General features: G+C 35.1%; 1 protein-coding gene across 2 annotated transcripts; it reads left to right on the top strand.

Annotated features, from left to right (window-relative positions):
• Positions 1–39: 39 nt before the first annotated feature.
• Positions 40–23368, top strand: CDC7 (cell division cycle 7). Of its 2 annotated transcripts, none has more exons than XM_077120295.1 (12): positions 40–150; positions 891–1068; positions 8265–8348; positions 9907–10042; positions 12502–12595; positions 12680–12822; positions 13851–14100; positions 14719–14814; positions 15596–15774; positions 16585–16667; positions 17816–17965; positions 21433–23368. In XM_077120295.1, exons 2-12 carry the CDS (start codon positions 954–956, stop codon positions 21816–21818), a joined length of 1716 nt encoding a protein of 571 aa, XP_076976410.1. In that variant the 5' UTR covers positions 40–150; positions 891–953; the 3' UTR covers positions 21819–23368. The 2 variants fall into 2 exon arrangements, with proteins under 2 accessions (XP_076976410.1, XP_076976411.1); XM_077120296.1 differs by having other exon boundaries at positions 47–150; positions 944–1068.
• Positions 23369–25763: the final 2395 nt, after the last annotated feature.

Raw genomic sequence — 25763 nt, 5'->3', positions numbered from 1 at the left:
CCTAGAGATTTATACTGCGCATGAGCACTAGAAGCAGCGAGGCGGGAAGTGCTGCGCAGGCGCATTTGGCAGACTCGCTAGATTGGGAGCTTTGGAGCGGGCGACTGAGGTATCTGGGCAGCCACAGAAGAAGTCGTATTCCCTTCAACCGTGAGTTTCCGACGGCTTGTTCTGTGGCGCGTGATTGTGAGGGATTAGAAATGATTCGTGACTCCGGGCTTGTCGTAGTGCAGTTCCCCCCCACCCCCCGCTCATATCCCCGCCGACCTGCGGCGGGAAAGTCGCGCGCCTGCGCACTGGGCGTCCCCCTCAATCTCTGGTTTGAGGAAAGAACGTCTTTTCCCGGCGGAGCTCGCGACCTGGCACTTCCGGGAGGATCTCCATTCATTCTCCCTTCTTTTCCTGCGCCTCGTGCTCGCGACCCGTATCGATTCTCTATTAGCTCGCGTGGGTCTCGGACGAGCCTCCCGCCTCTCCCCTTCAGTAGCCAAATGACTTCCTCCTTCAGTCCCCGTCCTCAGATCAAACCGCACGGCGTCCCCCTTTACACACACACAAACATACACACCAGCAGGCTGGTACCTGGGAGCTGCACCAGCCGCTTCCATCCCCATCTCCCCCTACGCACACACACCCTACCCCACCCCCTCCAGCTGCTACTGAGCCTCCCCCGACTAGGAAACTATCCCTTCAGCCTCTTGCCAAAATTTCCTAAAGGTGAAGGTAAAGCGAACAGAATCCTTAGAAGTGGCCCCCAATTCTCTTTCCTTTAGGAATTTGGACATATAATGCATTAAAAAAAAATGTTTGTTTACCCCATTGGGGGCAGTGGGTTTTTTTAGTACCTGGTTAAGTGAGTCTCATCTTCTCCAGTATTCTAATTTTTACAGCTCCTTTGCTTCCCCTGTGGACATAATCCCTTAGCTGGCATTTTGCATCCTAGTTGTTTTGTGATGGAAGCGACTTTGGGGATTCACGTGGATGAGCCAACGGCTTTTTCTCCCCTGCGTGGCCGGTTTCAGGTTGAAGGCTCCTTAAAAAAAAATGAGCAGAATTTTAAACTTGCAGGTATGTGTTCAATTCCAAAGATGTACTTACATGCAACAGTTCTCCATTTTAATTTTTTTAATAACTTCTCGAATCTTAAAGTAAGTTGTATGTTTGTATAGGAGCATTTTACACATCAGTAAAGCTTCATAAGCTGTAGATTTAGGACTGTCATTTTTACAGATGAAATGGCAAAGGTGAAATGTTGTGACTGCCTGAGAACCTGTAAGTTGTGTCAAAGCATGAATCTCCTCCTAGACCTTTGTTCTTATCACTACTCACCATATTGCATTTAGAAATTGACACTGGAGGGATCTTCACTAAAGTAGTCAAAGGCAGAATTGAATTAAGTGGCACAAATAAATGAATTCTGTACACCGCATCTCAGTGTACATCATGAAGTGTTCTTTGGCCTTATTCAAACCTTGAAGTGAGGAGGAAAGGGTGGATCCATATGGATCTTGTAGGCTAAAATGGTACCTGCATTCCTGCTCTAGCACAGTGCCTGGGACTTGGTGATGTTCAATAAATATTTGTTAAATGAGAAGAGTTCCAGTTGACTTTATTTGTGTTCCTAATAGATGATAAAAACTTTTCTATCTTTGTTTTAAGTGAATCTAGTGCTTGTCCAAATGCTAGTAATTTTGACCATTTGTCCATGCTAGATATGTATTTTACACATTACAAAATAGACTTTATCTCACCCTAGAAAGATAGGACATCGCATACTTTGGCTTTCTGGCTAAAACTAAACTCATCCTTGGTCTCAAAATGAATACCCTTTCTGATCTCCTTATTTTAAAGCCACTATTATACCAGTTACCTATGCTTAAAACTTTAGAATTGTCTTGGATTTATGCTTTGTATTTGTTCCCCATATCCAGTCGCCCACCTTTATCTCACTTATTTTTAAAATGTGTAGCATTGCCTTTCCTTTCCCACTGGCACCATATTAATTCATTCCCTTATGATTTTGCCTCTGAATTATAATGATGTTTCCAAACTGCTTTCACTTCTTTCCACTCTCCAGTTCACCTTATACACTGGTACCAGAATAATTGTATGCTACTTTCATTCAATTTCATGGACACTGTCACTCCCCCCACCCACCTTTTTTTGGCCATTACTCGAGCTTTCCCATATTAGTCATTTGACAATTCATCAAGTACTGCCTCGAATTATTATTCTTGTATTGTTTAGCATTGTATTTTATCTGTGCAGTTTTTATTTAAGCTCCTTGAAGACAGTGTCTCCCAAAGCTTCTAATGCATTGTGCATTATAAATCTGACTTGAGTCTATCTAGCAATATTTCAAGAGAATGCTACCATTCTAATAGTCTACTGAGAATCTTCTGGGAAATAAAGAGTGGGGCAAATTTTATGCCAAATATCATAGGTTATTTGGCCTTTATGTAAAGGAAGATTGGACATTATAGTGACTTTGATCATTTATAAACATGCAGAAATATGATTCATATTCTTTTTTATATGACCCTTAATAAAAGCTAAGGTTATATCAAAAACATAAGTCAGTGATAGGTTCAGTAAGGAGTAAAACTGATGAGGTCCAAGCACATCACTATCTCATGATCTAATTTGATTTGCTTTCCCTTGATGGACTAACTCTTGGAAGGTAGAACTTGTTTTATGTATCTTTGTATTCCCAGGACCTAACAGTGTCTAGCACATAGTAGAAGCTTGAAAATATTTGAACTAATGATTTAGTATAAGGATGTAGAGTAAAATACCTAGTGTAATGGATGGGTGACATTACCCTTTTTTTGGGATATTTGTCAGACTTTTGTAGTTTTTTTTCCTGATAAAAATTCCCACATGCTTTTGAAGAAAATTTAGAAAGTATAAATAACCAAAATAAGAAAATATTATATCTAATTTCATCATCCAAATATTGCCTCTGTAGACAGTTTTTTATATTCATTTAGTCTTCCTATACATACATTTAGAGTTACATTTTTTAAAAACTAAATTGGGATCATAGTTTATCCTTTCTAACCACCAGTTTTGTTTAATAAAGTTAAGTCAAGTTTCTTCTTGATAATTTTGGCCAATACTAGAAGGCTTGCTTTCATTGTGTTATATGGATGCCCTTATGCCATGCTTCTAAAATAGTTTATAGGAAGAGTGAACTTCCATCCTGGTTTGCCAGGGACAGGTCCGGTTTATACCTGTTGTCACTAATAATTATTCATGTCAATTAATTATTAGTAGTACCCCCTTTCACTCTCAGGAGTGTCCCAGTTTGGACTAAATTGCATGATTCCTTAGTTGTAGAAGGTATAAGTCAGACAGTATACAAACCCCCAGAACAAATGTAACATGTTCTTGGTGTGCTCATTTTACTCCATGGTAAGTAAATGAAAATATTTCACTCAATTCGATGAGTACTTACTAAACGTGTTGTTATGTGGATATACTTTTCTAGGTGCTAGGGATAAATCACTGTATATAACACACAAAAATCCATGCCCTCAATTTAGTGGAAAGAGATAGATGGTAAACAAGAGACATAATTCAAAAGTGATTACTACAAGGAAGAAATTTAGAAGGAAAGGGGAAATTGAAAGCACTGGGGGAGAAGATTGTGATTTTAATCAGGGTAGTTAGAGAATGTTTCAGGTGAGGTGACACTTGAAAATGCTGAAGAAATGAGCTATGCAGATATCTAAGGAAGAGCATTCCAGACAGAGGGAACAGCAAATGCAAAGGCCCTGAGATGGGAGTGGACCTAGCATTTAGGAATAACCGGAAGGTCACTGTGGCTGGAAGGAAGAAAGTGATCTCACCTTAGGGAAATAACACGTTGCATACTTTTATGATGACATCAAAGAGGTATGCAGAGGGGGGTTCTTTGGCTTTTGCATGGACTGAAATGGGAAAACATTAAAGGAATTTGAGTAAAGTATGACCGATAACATAGTTTTTACAGGATCAGTCGGGCTGCTGTGTTGAAAAAGACTATAGGTAGGCAAGTACATTAGCAGGGAGAACGGTTAGGAGGCTGGTGTTATGTTAAAACCAACTTGAGTATATTATGTAGCAGAAGACAATTCACATAAAATTTCAAAATAGAAACCTAGACTCTCATGTGTAAAACATGGTCATTTAAATAAACTTTTAGCTTGTGATGGACTTTTCAGGACCTTCCCTTAAATCCTCAAATGATATACTTATTCACCTCACTTGTAGTAGTACTTTTCAGTTATTGACATGAATTTTCTTTTCTGTTGTTCTCTCTCATTTCCTGCTACAGGATTTGAGGATATTGCATTCACTTTGGTCAGCAGGGAGATTTACTGTTTTTTTTAGAAATGTCGAAGTTCTGCTGTCATAGGAAACCTTAGTATAAATACATCTGGTATTTTGTAAAGATGGGTGAGTAGGTAGGTAGTTAGTAGTGGTTGCTGAAAGTACATTAAGTGTACAGTCATTCACATGGCTTATGCATTATGATATTTTCATATTGCTTACATCTTTCTGGTTATTTCTAATAACTAACCAACATCTATGTTTCTAACTGCCATCTTGTACTTATTAGGCAAAGTGAAATGCTGAAGTATGGAACTCATAGGAAAATCACAGACTATTGTACTCTGAAGGGTGTTTTGTAAAGTTCATCTAAACTAACCCTCTTGTTTTACAGGTGAGGAAATTGAGGACTAGTGTGATTAATGGTGACAGGAGTTGAATCCAGATCTTTAGATTCTAGGCATACTTCTATATCAGCAGTGTCCAATGGAATTTTCTGTGATAATGGAAATGTTTCTAGCTCTGCACTATCACATATGGCTAGTGTAACTAAAGAAATTATTTTTTTAATTAATTTTAATTGATTTAAATTAGATAGCCACATAAAAGTAGTGAACAACTCAGTTCCATATCATCCTACTACAAAGCTTTTAGTACTATTAATACGTAATACAACAAAACATACACACAATTGAATAAATACATACACTACAAATAGAGTTTTCAAAATATTTCGTCATATATAAATACCACTGATTGTAAGATGCACTGTATTTTATGCACTGCTCAGAAACATTGCCAGTTATGCCATGACATAATGCTTTCTTATCACCTAGAATGTCTTATTTTATACTTACTGAAAGTATAAATTAGGCAAATAATTTTTTATTTCTAGTCCATAGATAAAAAGGAAAATAGGGTACACGGGTGGTTCAGTGGTAGAATGCTCGCCTTCCATGCAGGAGACCTGGGTTTGATTTCCAGACCCACACTTAAAAAAGAAAAAAGGAAAATAAACATTTAGGGTCCATCTCTTCTGAATTGCTTTTTGTACTTTGATCATTGACCCTATTTTCCTCAACATGCACCTAATTGTCGTCTGTACATTAGTAATACGGAATTTCTTTGAAGAATCCTTTTTCTTTTCTTTTTTCTTTCTCCTGTAAGACATTGCAATTAAAAATCCAGTTAGGAGTAGTTGGCCTATATTTGGTTTCTGCTTCACCACATCCACCACTCCTTCCTACAACCATTTGACTCTTAAGGGTGAAATGAATGCTCTTCAATGGTTTCCTGGATTTTCTTTCAAGTCACTGACACCTATGCTGCAAGCTTTGACTCTGGCTGACAGTAATTGTAGAATGCATCCCAGTTTCAGAGTTGCTAACATAGTGTCTTAGAATCAGAGAAATTTAATATCAAATTGAACAAATCAATTTGGTACCCATTCATGGTACCTTTTTGTGACCCTATGAAATTTGAAGCTATTTGGAATTGACACCAAGAAAAATTATGATAGGCTGTGATAACTGTGACTCCTCAAAACTTACCTTTCCCCCGGGCCTTGGTTTTGTCGATTTGAGTAAGGTAACATGGAATCTTATAATGAGGTAGCATATTGTCTTTGACTTCACTCTGTTGTGACTTCTAAACTTTTTTTTTTCTACAACTATCTCTGTATGCTCATAATGATAGTGATAATTCATTTATTTAACACATGTGTCATGTATTATTCTACTTAGAAGCTGATTGTACTACTTTGAATTATACCGATAAGAGAAACTGTACTGGAGGCATACAGTAAACAAATGAACAAATAAATAAATAGGATAATTTTATAGTAGATAAGTACTCTGCAGACAATGAACAGGGTAATTAATGTGTGTAATGGAAAGAGGGTAATGTGTGTAATTTAAATGGGAAGTCAGAGGACACTGACAGTTAAGCCAATCACGTGAAGGTTCACGCGAAGAGCATTTCAAACGGTGGGAATAAGAGCAAAAGCCCTAAAGAAATAATATAACTACAGTGGTACAATTATCACTGTCATTTAATACTTTCTGTGTGCCAGGCATTCTTAAAAGCTTCACTTACGCACATTAATTTCATTTAATCCTCACAGTTTTTCAATGGCATAGGTACTATTATTACTCCTTTTTTATAGACAGGGAAACTAAAGCTCACAGAGAGGTCAAGGTTTTGCTCAAGGAAAGTCCTACCAGCTGGTAAATAGTGGAACTGAATTCTAACCTAGGCTTCCCATCTCCAAAAACTGGTATTCATAATTACTTTGTTAAATTACCTCTTTCATTGATATCCATGAAGCTTTCCCTGTCCACTTATGAAGGAGATAGGAAGGCGACCGTAATTTAACTAAGTTGCCTTTATTTCCTGAACCCTTTCTTCCCATTTCCTTAGATAGGTTGCTACAGTGGAAAGAACATTGGACTAATTTTCATGACCTCTTATTTGGTCTCCAGCTTTTAGTGTTCCTTTTCCCCCTCAAATCCTTTCTCCATTTGTCATTTTCCTGTTAAAAACCTTCCATGCACTCTCTTTCTCTTCCCCAGGCACATTTAATTTCATCACCTTCCCCCCTCAATAATCCATGTGTTTTTCCTTTTCCATTTCTTTGCATACATTATCTTCCTAAAATGTCATCTTCAACCTTCTCTCCTTGTGAACTCTGGGTGGCAGCTTAAGCAGTCACTTGAAGAAGGCTTCCCAGTACCTTCAGAAATACTCTTCCCCGCCTTCCACCTAGATGTATATGCATTTCTCTATTGTTAGAATTACAACATTTTACTAAGAGTGAGCTTTTAACACCTGACCCTTCTCCACTAGACTAAGCTCCTAAATAAAAGGAACTCCATCAAATTTGTTCATTTTTAAAAAAATATGCCCAGTGTTGATAATTAAAAAAACACAGTGTTTGTTAAATGAATGAGCCTACAGACTAACATCAGTGCCTCTGAAATGAGATAAATGATTTAACTTCCTTCAAAAGTATTTCCTTAATCTGAAAAATCAGAACAATTCCTATCCTACCAATAATACAGAGGTATTGTGAAGACCTGAAAAGATAATGCATGTAAAAGGGCTTTGAAAATATCTTGAACTGCTACACTGTGTAAGATATTATTATGATAACTTAAAGTAACTGATGCTTGGCTTAGATATTAAAAAGAATCTGAAAACTCTTTAGATATCAAAGAGTCTGAAGACTCTTGAAGTATGTAGTTCTCTTTTCCGTCTGTTAATTGGTTGCACTTAGTAATATTGTCTCCTCTTATTTTAACAATGCACATTTTATAAAGAGCTTATGTTTATTTAAAAGTAGCACTTTGACTGCTGTTAAGTGTAGAGTACTAGTAATTAGGACAATTTTTTAATATATATTTTTCCTTTTTTATTTTTTATTTCTTTATTTTTTACATGGGCAGGCACTGGGAATCAAACCCGGGTCTCCGACTATATTTTTAACATTCCTGAGAGCTTTAATAGACTTCCTCTCTGAGGTATATTGACTCTTCAATATATTAAAACTTTTGCAAGCCTGTAAGACTTTGTATCTTTTGGAGAAGAAAGAAGTTTTCAAGATTTTATTGTTTCCTTGTCGTGCCAACTAATGATCACAGCACAAATTGTTTACTTTTTTGAATTTTGCTTCCTGTCTTGTACTCTATGCAATGACAAGGCGTATTTTAGTATATAATTCCAGAGTGGTAAAAATTCAGTATGTGTAATTCTGAGACTCTATCAATTTATCTTATCTGTTTGTTATAGCTTACGAGATGTATTTGAGTTATAGCAACTTGATGGAGTTTTAATTATTCTTTTGTCATGATTTTAAGGTTTATTAAAATTATTTTTATTTGTAATAAACATGTTCTATTTCACTGAATTTTTAAAAACTTAAGTGTAACTACAAATTCTTATTTCTTTGATAGGTGTTAGAAGAGATATTGAGAAGCTTTATGAAGCTGTACCACAACTTGGTAATGTGTTTAAGATTAAGGACAAAATTGGAGAAGGTAATTTTGGGTTATATTTTATTATCTTTATAGGGTTTTTTTCCTTGTATAATTTTGATTTTCCTTATTATTTCTTATTGAAAAAATGCTTTTATTGTTTTTAAAATATTAAGACACTGGTTTTGTTACTAATGATGGTAGCAGCTTTTCTTTTTTCCCCTAAAGGATGAAGGAATAAATATTCATAATATAATGAACAGTCTTATTTTAATCTATTCTACCATTAAAGGTATTGATATATTAGTGATATATTATGAATGATAATTATGAAAATTGAAAAATTCAAAATTCAAATGGGGAGATATGATAAAGGAAAGCCAAATATTTTTCCTCTTTCTCCATTGCAGTCAAGTAGAATAGCACAGTGAAACATCTATGAAGCCTAAGCTGGCAAAACAATCAAAATAAAATGATCTGATATTTATAGAATGGTCAATATTAACACAAATACCATTGAAAGACTGGTAATTATATTAATTGATTGAAGGGTGAATATGGCAGACAGATGCAAGGGGAATGAGAAGACAAAAATATAATAGAACTTTCTGGGGGCCATGCTGAGAAATGTGTGAATAGTAAAAATTTCCATTTTTTGATTGATTACCTTTTACAGTAAAAAGTGTCAGATGGGAAAAGGCTGGGTCAATGGGAGCAGAGAAATTGTGGGACAAGATGATTTGGGATTGTGACTCTACAGAGAGAGGAGCAGATCTTTACATCTTTTTGCTTTCTTTTAAGTTTATATGCAAAACTTTGCTCTGGAAACATGGATGTCCCTCTAACAAATTGATAACTATTACTGGGGCAGAAGTGTTTTAAAGCTAAACAGGTTTAGGAAATAATAGCATGTTGTAGCGCCTACTTGGTTAATCAAGTAGTACTTTAGCGCATTAACGCTCTGGAAAATTTTGAAGTAATCTACCTAATTTGTTTTAGTTCAGTAGTTCTCAAATGTAATTAACCACCAATTTTTTTTTGTTTTTTGTTTTTTCTATTTCGTTTTATTTTAAATTTAAAAGCTCATATAATTTTTTTTTTTTTTTACATGGGCAGGCACCGGGAATTGAACCTGGGCCCTCTGGCATGGCAGGCAAGCATTCTTGCCTGCTGAGCCACTGTGGCCCACCCTAAAAGCTCATGTATTTTTATAGGTCCCACTCCCACCTCACCCCCCCCCACACACACACATATTTCTAGTTCTGACAGACCAGTACCTAGGTCCTAAAATAACAGTATTACAGAAAAATACTTACTGGAATGGATATAACCACGGACATATTTGATAATGACTTAGTCAAACAGATTTGCCATAGAGCTTCATAAATTAAAGAAGCTAATTCCTCTAAAGATGTGGAAGTGAGGATAGTTAAGAATTTTTTAAAAATTGAAAGTGAGTTATATTTACATATGTGTTTGGCTTTGCATTCAATGTTATTAAAATATTAGCCGTTAAGTTATCATAATTTTATGGCTTCCAAACAGCTTTTAGCATCTATTTTAGCATTGTTTAACTTTTTTTAAAACCAAATGTTGAAAAATCTAATGCATTGTTTTACAGGCACTTTCAGCTCTGTTTATTTGGCCACAGCACAATTACACACAGGTCCTGAAGAAAAAATTGCTCTTAAACATTTAATTCCAACAAGTCATCCTATAAGAATTGCAGCTGAACTTCAGTGCCTTACAGTGGCTGGGTAGGCAATTTAAAGATATTTGAATTGAACTGGTTGTATATAATTTATAAGATTTTTAAGTGGATCCTTAGCAGGGATGATGAGATTTCCGTGCCCTAAACATATTCCCATTCAAGTGTTTCCTTTATCCTTGGAATGGTTAGTTCAATAATATTAATTCTCCTAGAGTCGTTTTCCTTTGAGGCTTAGCTTGACTTCCTTTTGTTTTACCACTTCTTGTAACCTTCCTGCCAAATCATAAACTTTGGTCTCCGTGGTATAGATTTAACAAAAAGTGTGGGGAATGATATTTCATATCTTCCCCCAAAATTGACAGCCTCATCTCACATTTTATTGAGACCAACAGAATTGTTTGATATGTCTTTCTCATTGGTCTCTCTGCTAGGTCATTCTTATCAACATACTGACATGCTCTAGTAGTTCTCATCCTTCCTGAAATGCCCTCCTTCTTCCATTATTTCTTTGTTCACCCTCACATCCAACTTCTCAGAAATTGTCTTCACATACTATTTTCACTTCCATACCTTCTTTTCACTACCCATTCTTTGGCTACTTTCCTGTATTCTATTTCTGTCCAGGTGAACTCTCAGCAGCATTCAAAATTTGAGCTATTGTCTTTTGACTTCTGTACTGCTACACCCTCTGAGTTTTCTTCCTGTCTCATTTGGCCTTTCATTTTCAATGTCCTTTGCCAGCTCAGTCCTCTTCTACCTGAACCTTACATGTTGGAATTCCTCAGTGCTTGATCCCGGACTTTATTTCTGTGTATTCTTCCTTGAATAGTATCCTGCATTTCCACATGGCTTTAAATACATACTATGATTCCCAGAAGTATATATCTAACCTCACCTCTTACCTTAATTGTGGAGTTGTATATATCTACCTGCCTATTTGACATTTCCATCTGGTACCTAATAGACATCTCAAACCTGATATCCCCGAAATGAAATTCTTAATCCACCTCCCTCCTTCTTCCCCCCCCCAAAAAAGCCTGCAGCAACAACCTGTTCTCTCTTAAATCTATCTCAGCAAATGGCACCACCATCTACTTACTTGTTGAAGCCAGAAGCCTAGGAATCATCTTCAGTTTCTCCATTTCTTCCCTAAACCACATTCATCACGAAGTCCTAGCCATTCTGCCTCCAAAATCTATCTAAAACCCCATTTCTTTCTGTTTGCTCTGCCACTACCTCAGTCCAAACTTAGCCTACTATTATAGCCTACATCTCTTCCCCTCCAATCCCATCTTCACACAACAGCCAGAGTGCTCTTTAAAATACAAAAATATGTATGTATAAAGCATAAATGTGATAATGTTAAGTCCCACCACTTAAAATCCTGCAATGGTTTTCCTTCGTATTTGGAGGGAAAAAAAAAATCCAAACCCTGTCATGGCCTTTTAACTTTCAGTTTAACCAAGGCCTTTCTTACCTCTCTGTTCCTCCCAAACTTATTTCCTGCCACTGTGCTCCAGTTTCTTTTTGTTCTTCAAATTTGTCTCATGCTTCCTTACCTCAGGGTCACTGCCCATGCAATTTCCCAACTTTTCATACTTATTTTTTCAGGTGGAAGGAAGACCCTTCCCCCATGTTTACATTCTGACTCCTTATTTTTCTGACGTGAACAAGAATGGGAAGTTTCAGAGAGGTTCTTCTCAGAATTAAACTAGATCCCGCTCTATTTTTTGTTGTCATATCATCTTTTGTTGTTGTTTTTTCAAAACCCTTAATATAATCTGTCATTATTTGTCACTTTATTATCTGTCTTGCTCACTAGTGCCACGTATAGATATCTCTATCAAAATCATGAAATTTGGCTTTAGATGCATTTTTTTCTGGTTTCTCTACTTAACTTTGATACCCACATTATTTTACTCACTCAGACTCAAAACCGCAGAAATTTACTTCACCTATTCATCTTTTATAAGGCAAACACAGTGGTTAACAGCATAAATCTGGAGCAGACTGCTTGGAATCTAGCACCATGGTTTACTTATTTAGTGACCTTGGGGACGGACATCTCATAGAGTTGTTATAAAGATTAAATGAATTGGTTAATATCTGTGAAATGCTCAGAACAAAGCTTGGCATATAGTAAATGCTTAATAAATGCTTACTGTTATTATTTTAAAATTTATTTATTACTATTATCTGCTACTAGGTCCTGTTAATTTATTCTTTTTATTCATTCTTTCCTTTTCAAACTGTTACTTCCCCAGGTAAAACTGTAGCTATTTCATGCTTCAGTTATTGTAATTTCATAACTTTTTTGTTTTAAAAGAAAATTTTCTCCTCTTATACAAGTCAGTTAAAAGTATATAACATCCTATATGATGCTAATTTTAAGTTAGTTTTCTAACATTATTTATGCATTGCTAAAGTTATATTTGAAAAAAGCAGGCATAAAGTTTCAGTTTATTTGAACTTTTCTCTAAAGTTCATTGTGCATTTTTCTACTAGGGGGCAAGATAATGTCATGGGAGTTAAATACTGCTTTAGGAAGAATGATCACGTAGTTATTGCTATGCCATATCTGGAGCATGAGTCCTTTATGGTAGGTTTACTATTTCTTCAGTTTTTATTGGCTGAATGTTTGATTGACAACGATTTGATGATCTTATTCATAATTTTATTTTAGGACATTTTGAATTCTCTTTCCTTTCAAGAAGTACGGGAGTATATGTTTAATCTGTTCAAAGCTTTGAAACGCATTCATCAGTTTGGTATTGTTCACCGCGATGTTAAACCTAGCAATTTTTTATATAATAGGTGCCTGAAAAAGTAAGTATGAAAAGCTACCTGAAAATATTTATACTTAAATGAATTTATTCTATGGGATCCATTTCTTAGGCATAGAACATACTACAACAGTCAGGCAAAGGTTATTTGTTTCAAATTTTCATTGTGTTTGAAGAAAGGAAATGTAGTTATGTAGAAGAAAAAATTTGTATTAATAAAGCATGTATATCATTAACTGCATCATGGCTCAGTAGAAATAGTACTGAGCTAAAAGAAGACTTAGAGTATAGTCCTTTTTGACCTTCACATATCTCTTATATCTGGGCTTCATTTTCTTTTTATAGTAAATAAAGTGATTGGACCACATGATAGCCAGTTTCCTGTTTCAACACTAAGTTCTGTTTTTATATATATTTTTAAATGCTGGCTATATACATAAATAAGTTGAAAATGAATACTGCTTTTATACCGCAGATCATACTGAGTGTAGTAATAAAAAAAAAAGCATAACTTCTTTTTTGGGCTTTTATACCCTGCCTTTTCTCTATCTTCTTCAATTAAATCAGATTCTAAACTGTCACTTTATTTTTCTTTAAAACTTGTTTAATTAGCAATTAGTTACTCTAATGCTATCTCTGCTCCTACCAAAGAACAAAAGATTGTGCTTATATTATACATTCCTCTTTGCCTTGTCAGTGAAACCGTTGGACAAGGGGAGGGGAAGATTGATTGGTTGATTGGTTGATTGATTGATTGATTGATTGATTGATTTTTACATGGGGAGGCACTGGGAATCGAACCCAGGTTTCCAGCAGAGCAGGCAAGAACTCTACCAGTGAACCACCATGGCCCACCCAGCTTTATTTATTTTTTTGTGTGTGTGGATGCATCTTTAATTTCAGTCTTAGTTGTTTATGAAATCCTTCCTTTAGCTAAGAAACTTTCTTTTTCAGGATTGTGATAAATTCTTAATTATTCTCCCCCCAAAATGGATGAATATGATATGAGAATATTATGATGTTCATAAAGTTTTGTTACAGAAAGTAAAAATGCCCAATTTTGTTTCTTAGGTACGCCTTGGTAGATTTTGGTTTGGCCCAAGGAACCCATGATACAAAAATAGAGCTTCTCAAATTTGTCCAGTCTGAAGCTCAGCAGGAAAGCTTTTCACAAAATAAGACCCACATAATCACAGGAAACAAGATTTCATTGAGTGGCCAAGCACCTAAAGCACTGAATCAGCAGCCCACCACAAAATCATCTGTTAAAAGACCCTACACAAATGCACAAATTCAAGTTAAACAAGGAAGAGATGGAAAGGTTCAACTTCTTTTATTTCTAGTACATGTTCAGAAGTGTACTCTTTTATCCAACAGAGGGAGATATAATACTAGGATAGTATTTGCAATTAAAAAAAAATGTTTCTACATGTTATATGTAGTCGGTTAGATTTTCACTAAGAGTTGTATTAGATCGTTTTGTTTACTCTTTAAAAACTGAAATGTACTTGGTAGATTTATAATGTGTCATTGTGTATCACAAAATTACATTATATAACAAAATGGTAAATAATAAATTTTCCCTGCATGTTATGAAGTTCAGATTATCTTTTTTAAAAGAAAGTGTTAGTTATAGGGGAAAAATTCTAAAGTGTCTATCTCCATTTTAGCTGCACAGCAAAATGAAGCATCCAGGTTGTTTTGGTATTTTTTTTTTTTTTTATATTTGTGGGCTATATATAATAACATTGTATGAGTGTTAAAGAGTTCTGTCTAGACTATTTTCTCCTTTCACAGAAGTGTTTTGGTGCCTGAGAATGACTTGGATGCAGCTGTTTTTGTTTTATGTCACTTAACTCTTGAAACTATGGCAGAGTACAGCTGGCAGAAAGTGTTACAGATGTAATCCTTATTTTCCTTGTTTTTGTTGGTATTTTAGGAGGAATCTGTAGGCCTTTCTGTCCAGCGCTCTGTTTTTGGAGAAAGAAATTTCAATATACACAGCTCCATTTCACATGAGAGCCCTGCAGTGAAAGTAAGTAATGTAGCTTAATAGTGTAATGATCAGTCACTGAAGATATTGTACACTGAAGATATTGTAGGTAATGACTAGATTAGCATTTATTATTAGCAGTTTTTTTAAAACTAGACTTTTACTTTGATACAAGTGTTATTCCTTTGAGCTTTAAGTCAGACTTTATTTGCATCAATTTTTGTCTGAATTTTTCTGGTGGAGTTTTTCATTATTTTTGATTAGCTGACTATTGTTGCTTTTTTCCTAGAGGAACATTTAGAATATTGAGAGCTTTTCTCTTATCATTGGATAGAATGTGAACTTCCACACCAGTCATAGATCTGACACACAGCTGATAGTATGAAAATGTTTGTAAAGTTAACAATATTGTCATCAGAATTAGATGGTTTTAAATTGACTTATCCTCTGACAGCTAGACAACATGAGCAGCAAATTAAAACTTGAATAGCCAACGTAATTGTGCAGACTACAGTTCTGAAATGGAGTTAGACACTAGAACGTAACTATTTTATCCTTTTATAATATATAAGGAAAAGTTCTAATAAAGTATGTCAACTATGTACCAACTCGGACTGATTAGTAAATTTTACTGTCTATTCCACAGAAAAGTCACTGAGAAAGATCTTAAATTTTTTAATAGATAACTTTATATTTAAAATCCAATAGCACATTCCACAGTTTTAAAAAGTCATCTTTCACTGTTGCTTTTTTGCCATACTAGCATTTGAAGGCATCAGTGTTACATGGCATGAAAATAAAAAATTCAAATTTTCTTTTACAGCTTATGAAGCACTCCAAGACTGTGGATGTATTATCTAGAAAGTTAGCAACAAAAAAGAAAGCTATTTCTACAAAAGTTATAAATAGTGGTGTGGTGAGGAAAAGTGCCAGTTCTTGTCCAGCTAACCTGACCTGTGACTGTTATGCAACAGATAAAGTTTGCAGTATTTGTCTTTCAAGGTAATACACTTTATTAGTGCTAGAAAATCACCAGCAGGCTGTCAGACAAGATCAGAAATTACACTGATTTTGGTGGGCAATTGATAAAGTGAATATAGGGGAGTAATATAGATCTGTGAACTGTACAGGCACCAGTGCAAGGCAGTACTTCGAAGAACAGATGACAGCTGTTGTTTCATTGTGTTCGACATGTACATGGTCTTTGAAAAACCTCTTATGTGCAAATAATTTTGAGAGGGTGTAATAGCTTTTTTGGAACCATAGAATCTCATATTTTGCTTGCTTTTATCTTTTGCTTGTAATCTTTTCATTATTTACTTCTGACTGTATGAAATAACCAGAACTAAATAATGGGAGTTCCTCTCTCACTCCTACCTCCAACTCTTTGCCTCATAAATGCCTCCCTTTCCTTCAAGACTTCTTTCATGAAGCCTTTGCTAGTTAATTCAAGTACATAAGTGAGTAAGCATATCAATAATCATCCCAAAAAGAAATGATTTTTTAATAATCTCTGAATTCCTTTTGTGTTTTATTTTTCTGCTAAGACCCTTATTGTGCACTACCTCTTTTTATGGTTGAAAGTTCCCTTAAAACTTTTCTGGAATAAGACGAGGTAGTTAGCAGGGGAGAAAAACTGTGAAAGCAAAATCCAGTATATTCAGTACACTGGATTGTCATTTTCTTTGTAATGACTTTTATTTAAATAAATGTTAAGGTAAATTTTTCTGTGAAGTAAATGATATATATTTTTTCCAGTGTTAAATGTTGAACTTTAACATGACTAGAAAAATCTCATTTCTTTATTATAAGGCGGCAGCAAGTTGCCCCTAGGGCAGGAACACCAGGATTCAGAGCTCCAGAGGTCTTGACAAAATGCCCCAATCAAACAACAGGTATGTTGTACTTTAAATACAGAAACCAATTCAAAATTTGATTGCCCCAGATATATTTTATATGATCTTTGTCTTTTTATGATTAATATTTATACATTTCTGCTTTTAATTAAATTATGCAAGTCCTAGCAGTGTTAGCATTCAGAATTTTGAGACAATGTTAAGCTTTATGAAAGTTTCAAGCCCTACAATTAGGGTTGCCTTTGTTTACATTTGTTTTCTATGATTGCTTTTTTTTTTTGCATGGGCAGGCACCAGGAATCAAACCCAGGTCTTTGGCATGGCAGACGAGACCTCTGTCTGTTGAGCCACCATGGCCCATCCTGATTGCATTTTGCATACCTATTTACAAAATGATTTTTCCAGAAATTTTGTTAACATCACCTTTTGGGGTGGGAGAAATTGTATTTAGTAGTTTTGGCCAATTTTTTGTTGTTGTTTAAGACCTGATGTACTTCATCTATTGGCCTGATACCCCAAAAGTCTGCTGTGATGCAGATATAATTGTGTGTATGATTAAAATTAATTTTTGGTATGGTGAAGACTATAATAGCATTAAAAAGATTTTTGAGGGGAAAAGGCCTACTATAATCTAAAAAATTATCATGTAACCAGAACCCAATAAACATCTTATTGAAGATGAATCCTACTATGCATTGGGAGTAAGGGCATTAAATTCATTCATTGTGTGTTTACTCTGCTTCCTAATTAAAAAAGTAATGAGACAATCTGCTTACAGTCTAATGGGCACACACTAAAATTTGCACTCAAGAGTTTGTCCACATAGTTATTTTTAAAATTTCTTTTGACCTTATTACAATATGCATTACTTGGTGTTTTCTAATATAAGATAGTTTTTTAAACTTACACATTACTTATGAAAGAAAACATTGTATTTTATATTAAGGATGTAGATCAAGGATTTGAAATCCTAGCTGTGCATTAAAATCTGAGGAACTTTTAAAAAAATATTGATACCTAAGTCATATTCCAGAACAACTAATTCAGAATCTCTCAGGGGTTGGGCCTGGACATCAGAATTTTTTGTGGCTCCCAAAGTGATTCTCATTCGTCGTACAAGTTAAGAACTACTGATTTAGATGATAAAATTATGGTAGGATTTTTTAAAAGTTTGTTTTCTATTGCAGCAATTGACATGTGGTCTGCAGGGGTCATATTCCTTTCTTTGCTTAGTGGACGATATCCATTTTATAAAGCAAGTGATGATTTAACTGCTTTGGCTCAAATTATGACAATTCGTGGATCCAGGGAAACTATCCAGGCTGCTAAAACTTTTGGTAAGCAATTTTTTAATATGGACCAAAACAGATGCCTTTGATTATCTCCTACAAATCACTTAATAAATTATTACAAAATTCTCTTTGCAGATAAACATATTCTGTGTTCATATTCTATGAACATATTCTATGTTCTCTAATTTTAGGTAAAAAATTTCTCAATTGGTGGAAAAATAGCATTCATGTAAGAAAACAATTTATGATCACTTGAAATTTATCATGATTTCTCTTCTACACAATGTAATCATTTAAATCTCATTAAACACAAAGTCCTGCACTTCTCCGGTATTTACACATCAACCTTGTCATCTTAAACAAAAGACTATGGAATAAAACCTGTTTAGCTCTCTGTAATTGTGATTTGGCTTTACTGGCAGGCCTAAGTTTAATAACATGTTTAATTTCTTTTAGTGCATGTTACGCATCAGGTCCTCTGCTTGGTCCTGAGTATGTAATAATCCCTACCTTAAATGATCTTACTCTCTACCAGCAGTAAACAGCTAATTATTAAACAGTGGAAAAAGGACTCCAATGGGGAAAAGATTAAAATATTCGCTAGTTGTCAGGTTCCTTGTAGTTAGGGCAGCAGAGAGTAGAAATGAAGAGAATATCTTTACTGATGGAGTATTAAAGTAAGAATATATTGGATAAGGGAAGTCATCTCAGTTTACACACATTTTTCTTCTTTAAGACTGGGATATGCAGTGCACTTCCATAAGATCTCTGTGGATTATCTCAGCCTTGTTCTAGCCAACAACCTGAACTTAAATGCCCATTGTGTGTTTATTCTCCGTGCATAATTAAAATTAATACTTTCAGAAAAATGGATGTGATTGAGTCAGCTTGCTATCACACAGTGTGGAGTACCTCTCTGAGACAAAGTTTCCATTAATCTACCTTAAAAGTACCTGGGCTGTGTATTACAGAATTATCTGAGGAACTCCAAGAAGTGCATATACCTACCCCAACCCACCGCTTTCTGGAGCATTTGATTCAGAAAAAATATTCTTGGAAAGGGTTCGGGCTTGTTAGTTTGAAGAAAAATGTAATTTTGACCAAGAACTACTTCTAGTTAAGAGCCACTGCTAGAGAATGATTGTCCTTGCCTAGGTACCAGTGCCATTAACTGACCCACCAGATCATCCCATTACCGGCAGTTGTGGAAAAGCTTCAGAGCCTTACCAAAAAATGTTTCTGCAACACAGTCAATCCACAGTACGCCTTAGGCTTTTGTTTATCTTGTGCTTATTATAAGAAAATTTTACTTGATGCTCATAGGATGAAATATTTCATACATAAAAGGGAAAAGTGACCATGGATGGAAAATAAAATTGATATCTTGGAAATAGTATTGTTACATGAGTACATTTTTTCTCAATTAATTGAGAATACTTTCACCTACTAGTGGATAACTTTATGAGAAGTTAATGAACATAAATTTTATTAGCCAATAAAAATAAATTTTGTTGAAGAACTTGACTCTCTCCCACCTGTATAGTTGAAGTTATAATGAGGGCCAACAATGGAAGCACAACATGTAGCACAAAATGCCCCAGGGTCTGGATACCAGGTCAGGGCTTTTAGAATTTTAATTGTAATGCTTGTTCTCTTATTTTAATAAATAATGCTGTATAGCACTTTTCTGCACTTTATCAGTATGATTTCTGTAGTTACATGAGTATTACCATAATTTCAGATAAGTAAGAATTCTCAAAATTTCGACAACCACAAACTCTTCTATGACCCAAAGAAATATCTTGCCTGAAAGCAGTATAGGTGCTGCTGCTTCTTTTCTCTTGCCATATCTAACCTTGCCTCCTGCCCTCAAACCCTACAACAGGCCCCACTGTAGGTTGTCGGTAAGTGCATGTTGAATTGTGTCAAATAAATTCATAAGAAAAATCTTGAGCTAAAACAAATGCCCGACATATAGTCCATAACGGTATTTTTTTTAATAAAATATGTTAGTTTAAATTATTTTCTTTCAGTGCTTTAAATGAGCCCTCTCTTTTGTCAGGTAAAAATATCGAACACTAAATAATTTAGGCATTATGGTATATAGCTTGAAGAAATGTTGTGACCTACACTGTTAAAATCATTTCATGACTTCTGGATGACCTAATAAATTGAGGAATAAAACATTATGACTATTCTTCTCTGTCTATAACTTTCCCCCAGACAGCACATGAATGATAGAATAAGTTTAAAAGTAAAAAAGCATTGACATAGCATATCAACAAACAGTTCTTTTGGTAATTTGTTTCCTTTCTCTCTTCCTTGGCCCCTCTTTTTTCCTATTTTAGTATACCAGTCCAGTAATTAGATCAGAATATATAAAGGTAGCTTTTTTAATTTTTAAAGGTAGCTTTTTATTACCCAGATCTAGATTAATTGCTCTGTTAACAATCCACATTCCCCAGAAATGAATTTAAAGCTGTACTACTCATTATTTAGAGCCACATTTCTGCTTTACAAAAATAAAATAAAAGGCATAAATAATACACAATGGCTTATTTGTTGCTTTACTTATTTTGCCTATGTCCAGTGAAAAATTCATCAGGAAGTTTTTTCAGAAATTTATATTTTTAAAAACTCAGATCCAGTTTGTTTATTAATACATTCAAAATAATTTATTGATGTCTAATGTGTACCAGATGCTATTCCTAGTCTTTTCTCTCATAGGGCTTAAATTCTAGTGGGGGAGAGAAAATAAACAAAATATATACTGTCAGAGGGGAGTGTTATAAAGAAGATAAAAGGGGAGAGGAGGTAAAGAAGACATAGGTATTTTGGTGAGGAACAGCATCTCTTTGAAGTTGTGACATTTGAATGGAAAGAGGCTGAATAATACCTTTTTATCCAATTCAACAAACATTATTTGAGCACCTAAACATACCAGGCACTGTCTAGGTTTTAGCGGTTTAAAGAAATAAGACAGTCTCTGTCGTACACAAGACAGTCATACATCTTATCAGTTTTAATATTAAGTTAACAAAAGTAATAATAGAAATCTACAGTGAAAGCTTGGATTGATAAACTTTCTGAGAGTGTCAAAGACCTCACAGAGGTGATTCTTGAGCTGGGGAGTGATATAAGCAGGACATCCTGGCCAAAAGCAAGGACCATGTAGTCAGAGACAAAGGGGCCTGGAAAAGGGAAATGAAGGGGGGAACTGCAGCTGGTTAAGATTACAAAAGTATAAGAGGAAGCTGAAGAAGTTGGTGGATTAAGGCAAGTCCTTGATATGGATCACTAAGCCACTGCTTTCTGTTTACTGTCTTCCAGTTTTATGATTTGGCCTTCAACTATGTAGTTCAAACACAGATAATAGCATGGGTGCTCTATTTCATTTAAAACAGTTCAGATGTGTCTGGTTGTACTTGCAAGTTTCCCACAGAACAGGTTTCTGACATACTCAAATAAGATCATAAAAAGAAAGATTTGTTTTTCGTTTTTTTGTCTTTTAGGCAAATCAATATTATGTAGCAAAGAGGTCCCAGCACAAGACTTGAGAAAACTCTGTGAGAGGCTCCGGGGTATAGACTCTGAAACTCCCAAATTAACAAGTGATATGCAAGAACCTGCCTCTCATAACCCAACTTTTTCAGAAAAGATTGATCATAAAGCTTCCCATCTCATACATACACCTCAGACGCAGCTCTCAGGAAATTCATTGCATAAAGAGAACAGTAAAGGCTGTTTTGATGAACATACTACCAATTTAGAAGACTGGGATGAGGTACCTGATGATGCATACGACCTGCTTGATAAACTTCTAGATCTAAATCCAGCTTCAAGAATAACAGCAGAAGAAGCTTTGTTGCATCCATTTTTTAAAGATATGAGCTTATGATTATGGTTCTTCATTTAATGTTTACAGCTATATATTGTGAGGTGGGAGTAAAGTTCTTTGTAATAGTCATGTTTTTTTATTAGGTACCAGGGTAGTAGGAATAATTTATTTTAAAATTTTAGTATTTGTCTTGGCAGGTTCTAAAACACAGCTTTATATCAGAATTGCAAGATTATTGAAGATGCCTAGAATAGTTCTTTGAACTAACAATATGATCTTTGAGTTAGATCTACCCACATAAAATCAGATCTTTCGTTTCCCTAATTACTTTCCACTGCCATATGCAGAAAAAGGAACAATTTTAAAGTGTAGTACAATAGGGGTTCAAGGTGCAGGTCTTAAAATTAATAGATGTTGGTGGTGCTATGGTGGCTCTTGGCAGAATCCTCATCTGCCATGCCAGAGACCCGAGGTCGATTCCTGGTGCCTGCCCTTGTTTAAAAAAAAAAAAAAAAAAATTAATAGATGTGATAGGGATTAAATGATTTGGTTTACTGGTTTCTTAAAACAATGAGCTATGTGTATTTTTGGAAAACTCAACCTAGTGCTGGTGCTCTAACAATTCTGTAGGTAAAGCTGATAATTTCCTATTAGAAGTATCTATTATACCTTTTATGAAGAGTAAAACAATGAATAAAATCTTGGTCAAGGGGTATTTATCGCTTAGAATTGAATTTGATTTATCTGATTTTTTAAAAAGTGTTTTATGATAGCATTTTTGTTTGACTTGCCTTGTTTTTCTTAAGAATGGTTTCTCTTGATTTCTCTTGATTCCTCTACCTCTACCTAACACATTCTCTTTGGAAACTACGTGGTGCTTACCATGAAGTTTCTGGATGCTTTATTAAATATTGCATTTGTTTACAGTTGGGAACTTAACAAAATAATGAGTACACTAGTTCATAAGGGGAAGCCACAGGACCAAGGCAAAGATTAGTAGTATAAAATGCTTTTCTCTTTTTCTGAGGGTGTGTTTTCTCACACCACCTTACGTGTAATAGGTACCTGCTAAAAGGAAAGGATACCACAGAGTTTACACTTTGGAGAATATTCCTCCGTCCAAAGCCATTTAGTTCACTCTACCCTGTTTTGGCTAAGTTGGTCCTTCCTCTTCAGAGAAGGATGATTACTGGGGTCTTGGGTGGGTATGGAAGAGAGATAATGAAGTAGGCAAAGTATAAATGGGCCGAAGATAGAGGCCTACATATTATTTACACTACAAAATGATACATATCAATGACAGCATATCAGACGTCCTATGGGAAGTAAATCTGCGAGGTGGATCTGCTCAGAAGTTTCCCATTTAGTAGTCATTGGAGTATAAAAACAGCTTAGTGACAAAGAAGATATATTCATTTTATTATTTTGAGCTTTTAAGTCAGTATTTCTACCTAAACTATTTGAATAATACAGTGTTTTCAAATAGATGACTTACTTGGGGATATTGTGTATATAAACCATTACCATCGATCTGCTGTCTTTTCATGTTGTAGTATTTAAAAAAAAAAAGCTTGAATGTTCTTGAGTTTGTATGTTTAATAAAGTTAACCTTTTACATTTTTGTGGTATCAGGCTACTCATTTGAAAAAGTGATAGCTTTTTTTTAAAAAAATAAGTATTGGCCACTGGGATCAATGAATGCTCTCTTTAAGCAAATAGTGGGTAGTAGGTTAACAAGTATCAACTTGGTTTAAGTAATATATGAAAGACAGGAACAGATGTTTCTATAGGAAAGGTTCTCATTGACTTAATTTAAAGGATATTTGTCACAAATAGTAGTAAAATTATAAACCATCTCTTAATACTGTTGGAAAGCAATATACCAGAAATGGAATGGCTTTTAAAAAGGAAATTTAGTAAGTTACAAGTTTATAGTTCTAGTGCCGAGAAAATACCCACCAACAAAATGTTACCTTCTCTCAAGAAAGGCTGATGCCATCCAGAATACTTCTGTCAGCTGGGAAAGCATGTGGCTGGCATCTGCTGGTCCCATGCTCGTGGGCTCTATTGCTTTCAGCCTCTGTTTCCTGTGGGGGTTCCTCAGTTGGCATCTGTGGGCCTTCACTTCGCTCCTCCAGGATGCAGCTCTGGGTTCTGGCTTGCTTAGCATTTCATGGGAAGGCACACGGGTGATGTCTGCTGGGTTCTACATCTCCAAATGTCAGGGTCTTGTGTTGGCTCTGTCAGCGCTGAAGCAACTGTTCTCCAAGTGTCTGCATCTGCTCTCTTTTTCCAAAATGTTTCCTACTTTAAAGGACTCCAGTATACTAATAAAGACCCATCCTGACTGGGTGGAGTCACATCTCCATCTAATCAAAAGGTTGCACCCACAGCTGGGTGCACTACATCTCAGTGTAGATAATTTAGTCGAAAGTTTCTGCCTACAATATTGAATCAGGAGTAAAAGAAACAGTTGCTCCCACAAGATTGGATCAGGATTAAAACATGGCTTTTCTGGGGTATCTAATAGTTTCAGCACACAATCTCAGTAAATGACAACTCTGGACAAAATGAGGTCTTTACTCAGCTGAAATATTTGTTCACATTTGTGGCTCAATCAAATTAACATGTCCTTAGAAAATTAAGAGGAAGAAAAATTGATCAATATCAAAGGGCATGGAGGAAGACATTCTCTAACAAAGTTAAAAATTCAGGACTCCTGTTTCAACTTCTCATTAATGTCATTTCTAAGAACAATTTGGTTTGCACAGGGAGGTAAAGAGCTAGTATTTCAAAAAGAATTAACATCCAGTGTTAGAAATTGGTTCTCAAGGAATTTCAATCCCACTGGAGATTGTCTCAATTTTTGGTGCTATGTGGATAAAATTAGCAAGTAGCTCCCATATGCATTATTCTTTAGACTTAAGCCTTCTGAGCACCATTTTATATTGTCAGCTATCCCCCCAAAATACTCAGTGTCATTTCCCTTTAATATGGACATTCCCACAATATTTAGCTATTTTTCATTGTCAGCTTTTAAAAATTCTTGTTGCTCAGACTCTTGAGATAAAACTGTTAAGGGTGTTTTATTTAATAAGCCTAGACACTTAAAACTATTAATATAACAAGCTACAAGTATTGGTTTTTCAAACAGGCTGCAGTTCTCCAGCATTTTTAATGAAACATTTCCTTATAAGGAGATGATTATGATTGCCTTAGTGATCTAAATAAAAATGTGGCTCAAAAATGATTATTCCAAAGAATAAAGCTAGTTTATTTCAAAATCTGAGCAAAAGTCATCAAGCGATGTTAATGTCTTACTGTTTCTGGCATCAGCATTTTAGGGGGAAAATGGTGTTACAGATGTCAGAATGTCAGTTGCATAAAATCTTGAAACCCACAAAACTCGTGGTTTAGTTCTTAGTAGTGCTGCTGTTTATGTAATTTCATCCCTTTGTGTCACCAAAAAGTTATTTATCTTATGAAACTGGCCAAATTTGGTAAGTAATGCTGTCTGCTAGTTTCTGCAGATGTATTGTTTCCACCTACATTTGTGCGTGCCATCTGTAGTCTTTAAAGAACACTGATACCAGGAAGAAATGTTAACTCTGTTCAGATTTTTTTCCTCTGTTAACTCTATTCAGATTTTTTTCCTATGTTCTTAGAACTAATGTTGTTGTTTCCTGATTTTGTTAAATTATTTCAACAAATCATCCAACACTTTGAAAAAAAAGAAAGGATGTCTTTGAAAAAAGATGTTTTTTCAATGATTTTTTTATTGAAATATAATCATCCAAAGTGTTTAATCAGGCGTTCACAATTTTGTAAAGCTGTACATTCATCATTACAGTTGAATTTTGAATATTTTCACTCCTCTAAAAACAATAAAAAAGAAAAGTAAAAAATAAGACCCAAAACTTCCCATCCCCCCATCTCCTTATTTATTCTTTTTGTCCTTTCTTTTCTCACACTCATCATGCATACATTGAATAAATGGAGTGTCAG

Source organism: Tamandua tetradactyla, chromosome 11 (genome assembly GCF_023851605.1).
Source record: "Tamandua tetradactyla isolate mTamTet1 chromosome 11, mTamTet1.pri, whole genome shotgun sequence".
Lineage (NCBI taxonomy): Eukaryota > Metazoa > Chordata > Mammalia > Pilosa > Myrmecophagidae > Tamandua > Tamandua tetradactyla.
The sequence above is the reverse complement of the archived record's forward strand: the minus strand, read 5'-3'. Positions and strand labels throughout refer to the sequence as shown.

Bases quoted from the DNA above. Each gene is read 5' to 3' on its own strand.
- CDC7 (XM_077120295.1), top strand. From the start codon at position 954: ATGGAAGCGACTTTGGGGATTCACGTGGATGAGCCAACGGCTTTTTCT. The intron at 14,101-14,718 runs GTTCAACTTCTT...TTGGTATTTTAG, and splicing joins AACAAGGAAGAGATGGAAAG to GAGGAATCTGTAGGCCTTTC. The intron at 15,775-16,584 runs GTAATACACTTT...CTTTATTATAAG, and splicing joins TGCAGTATTTGTCTTTCAAG to GCGGCAGCAAGTTGCCCCTA.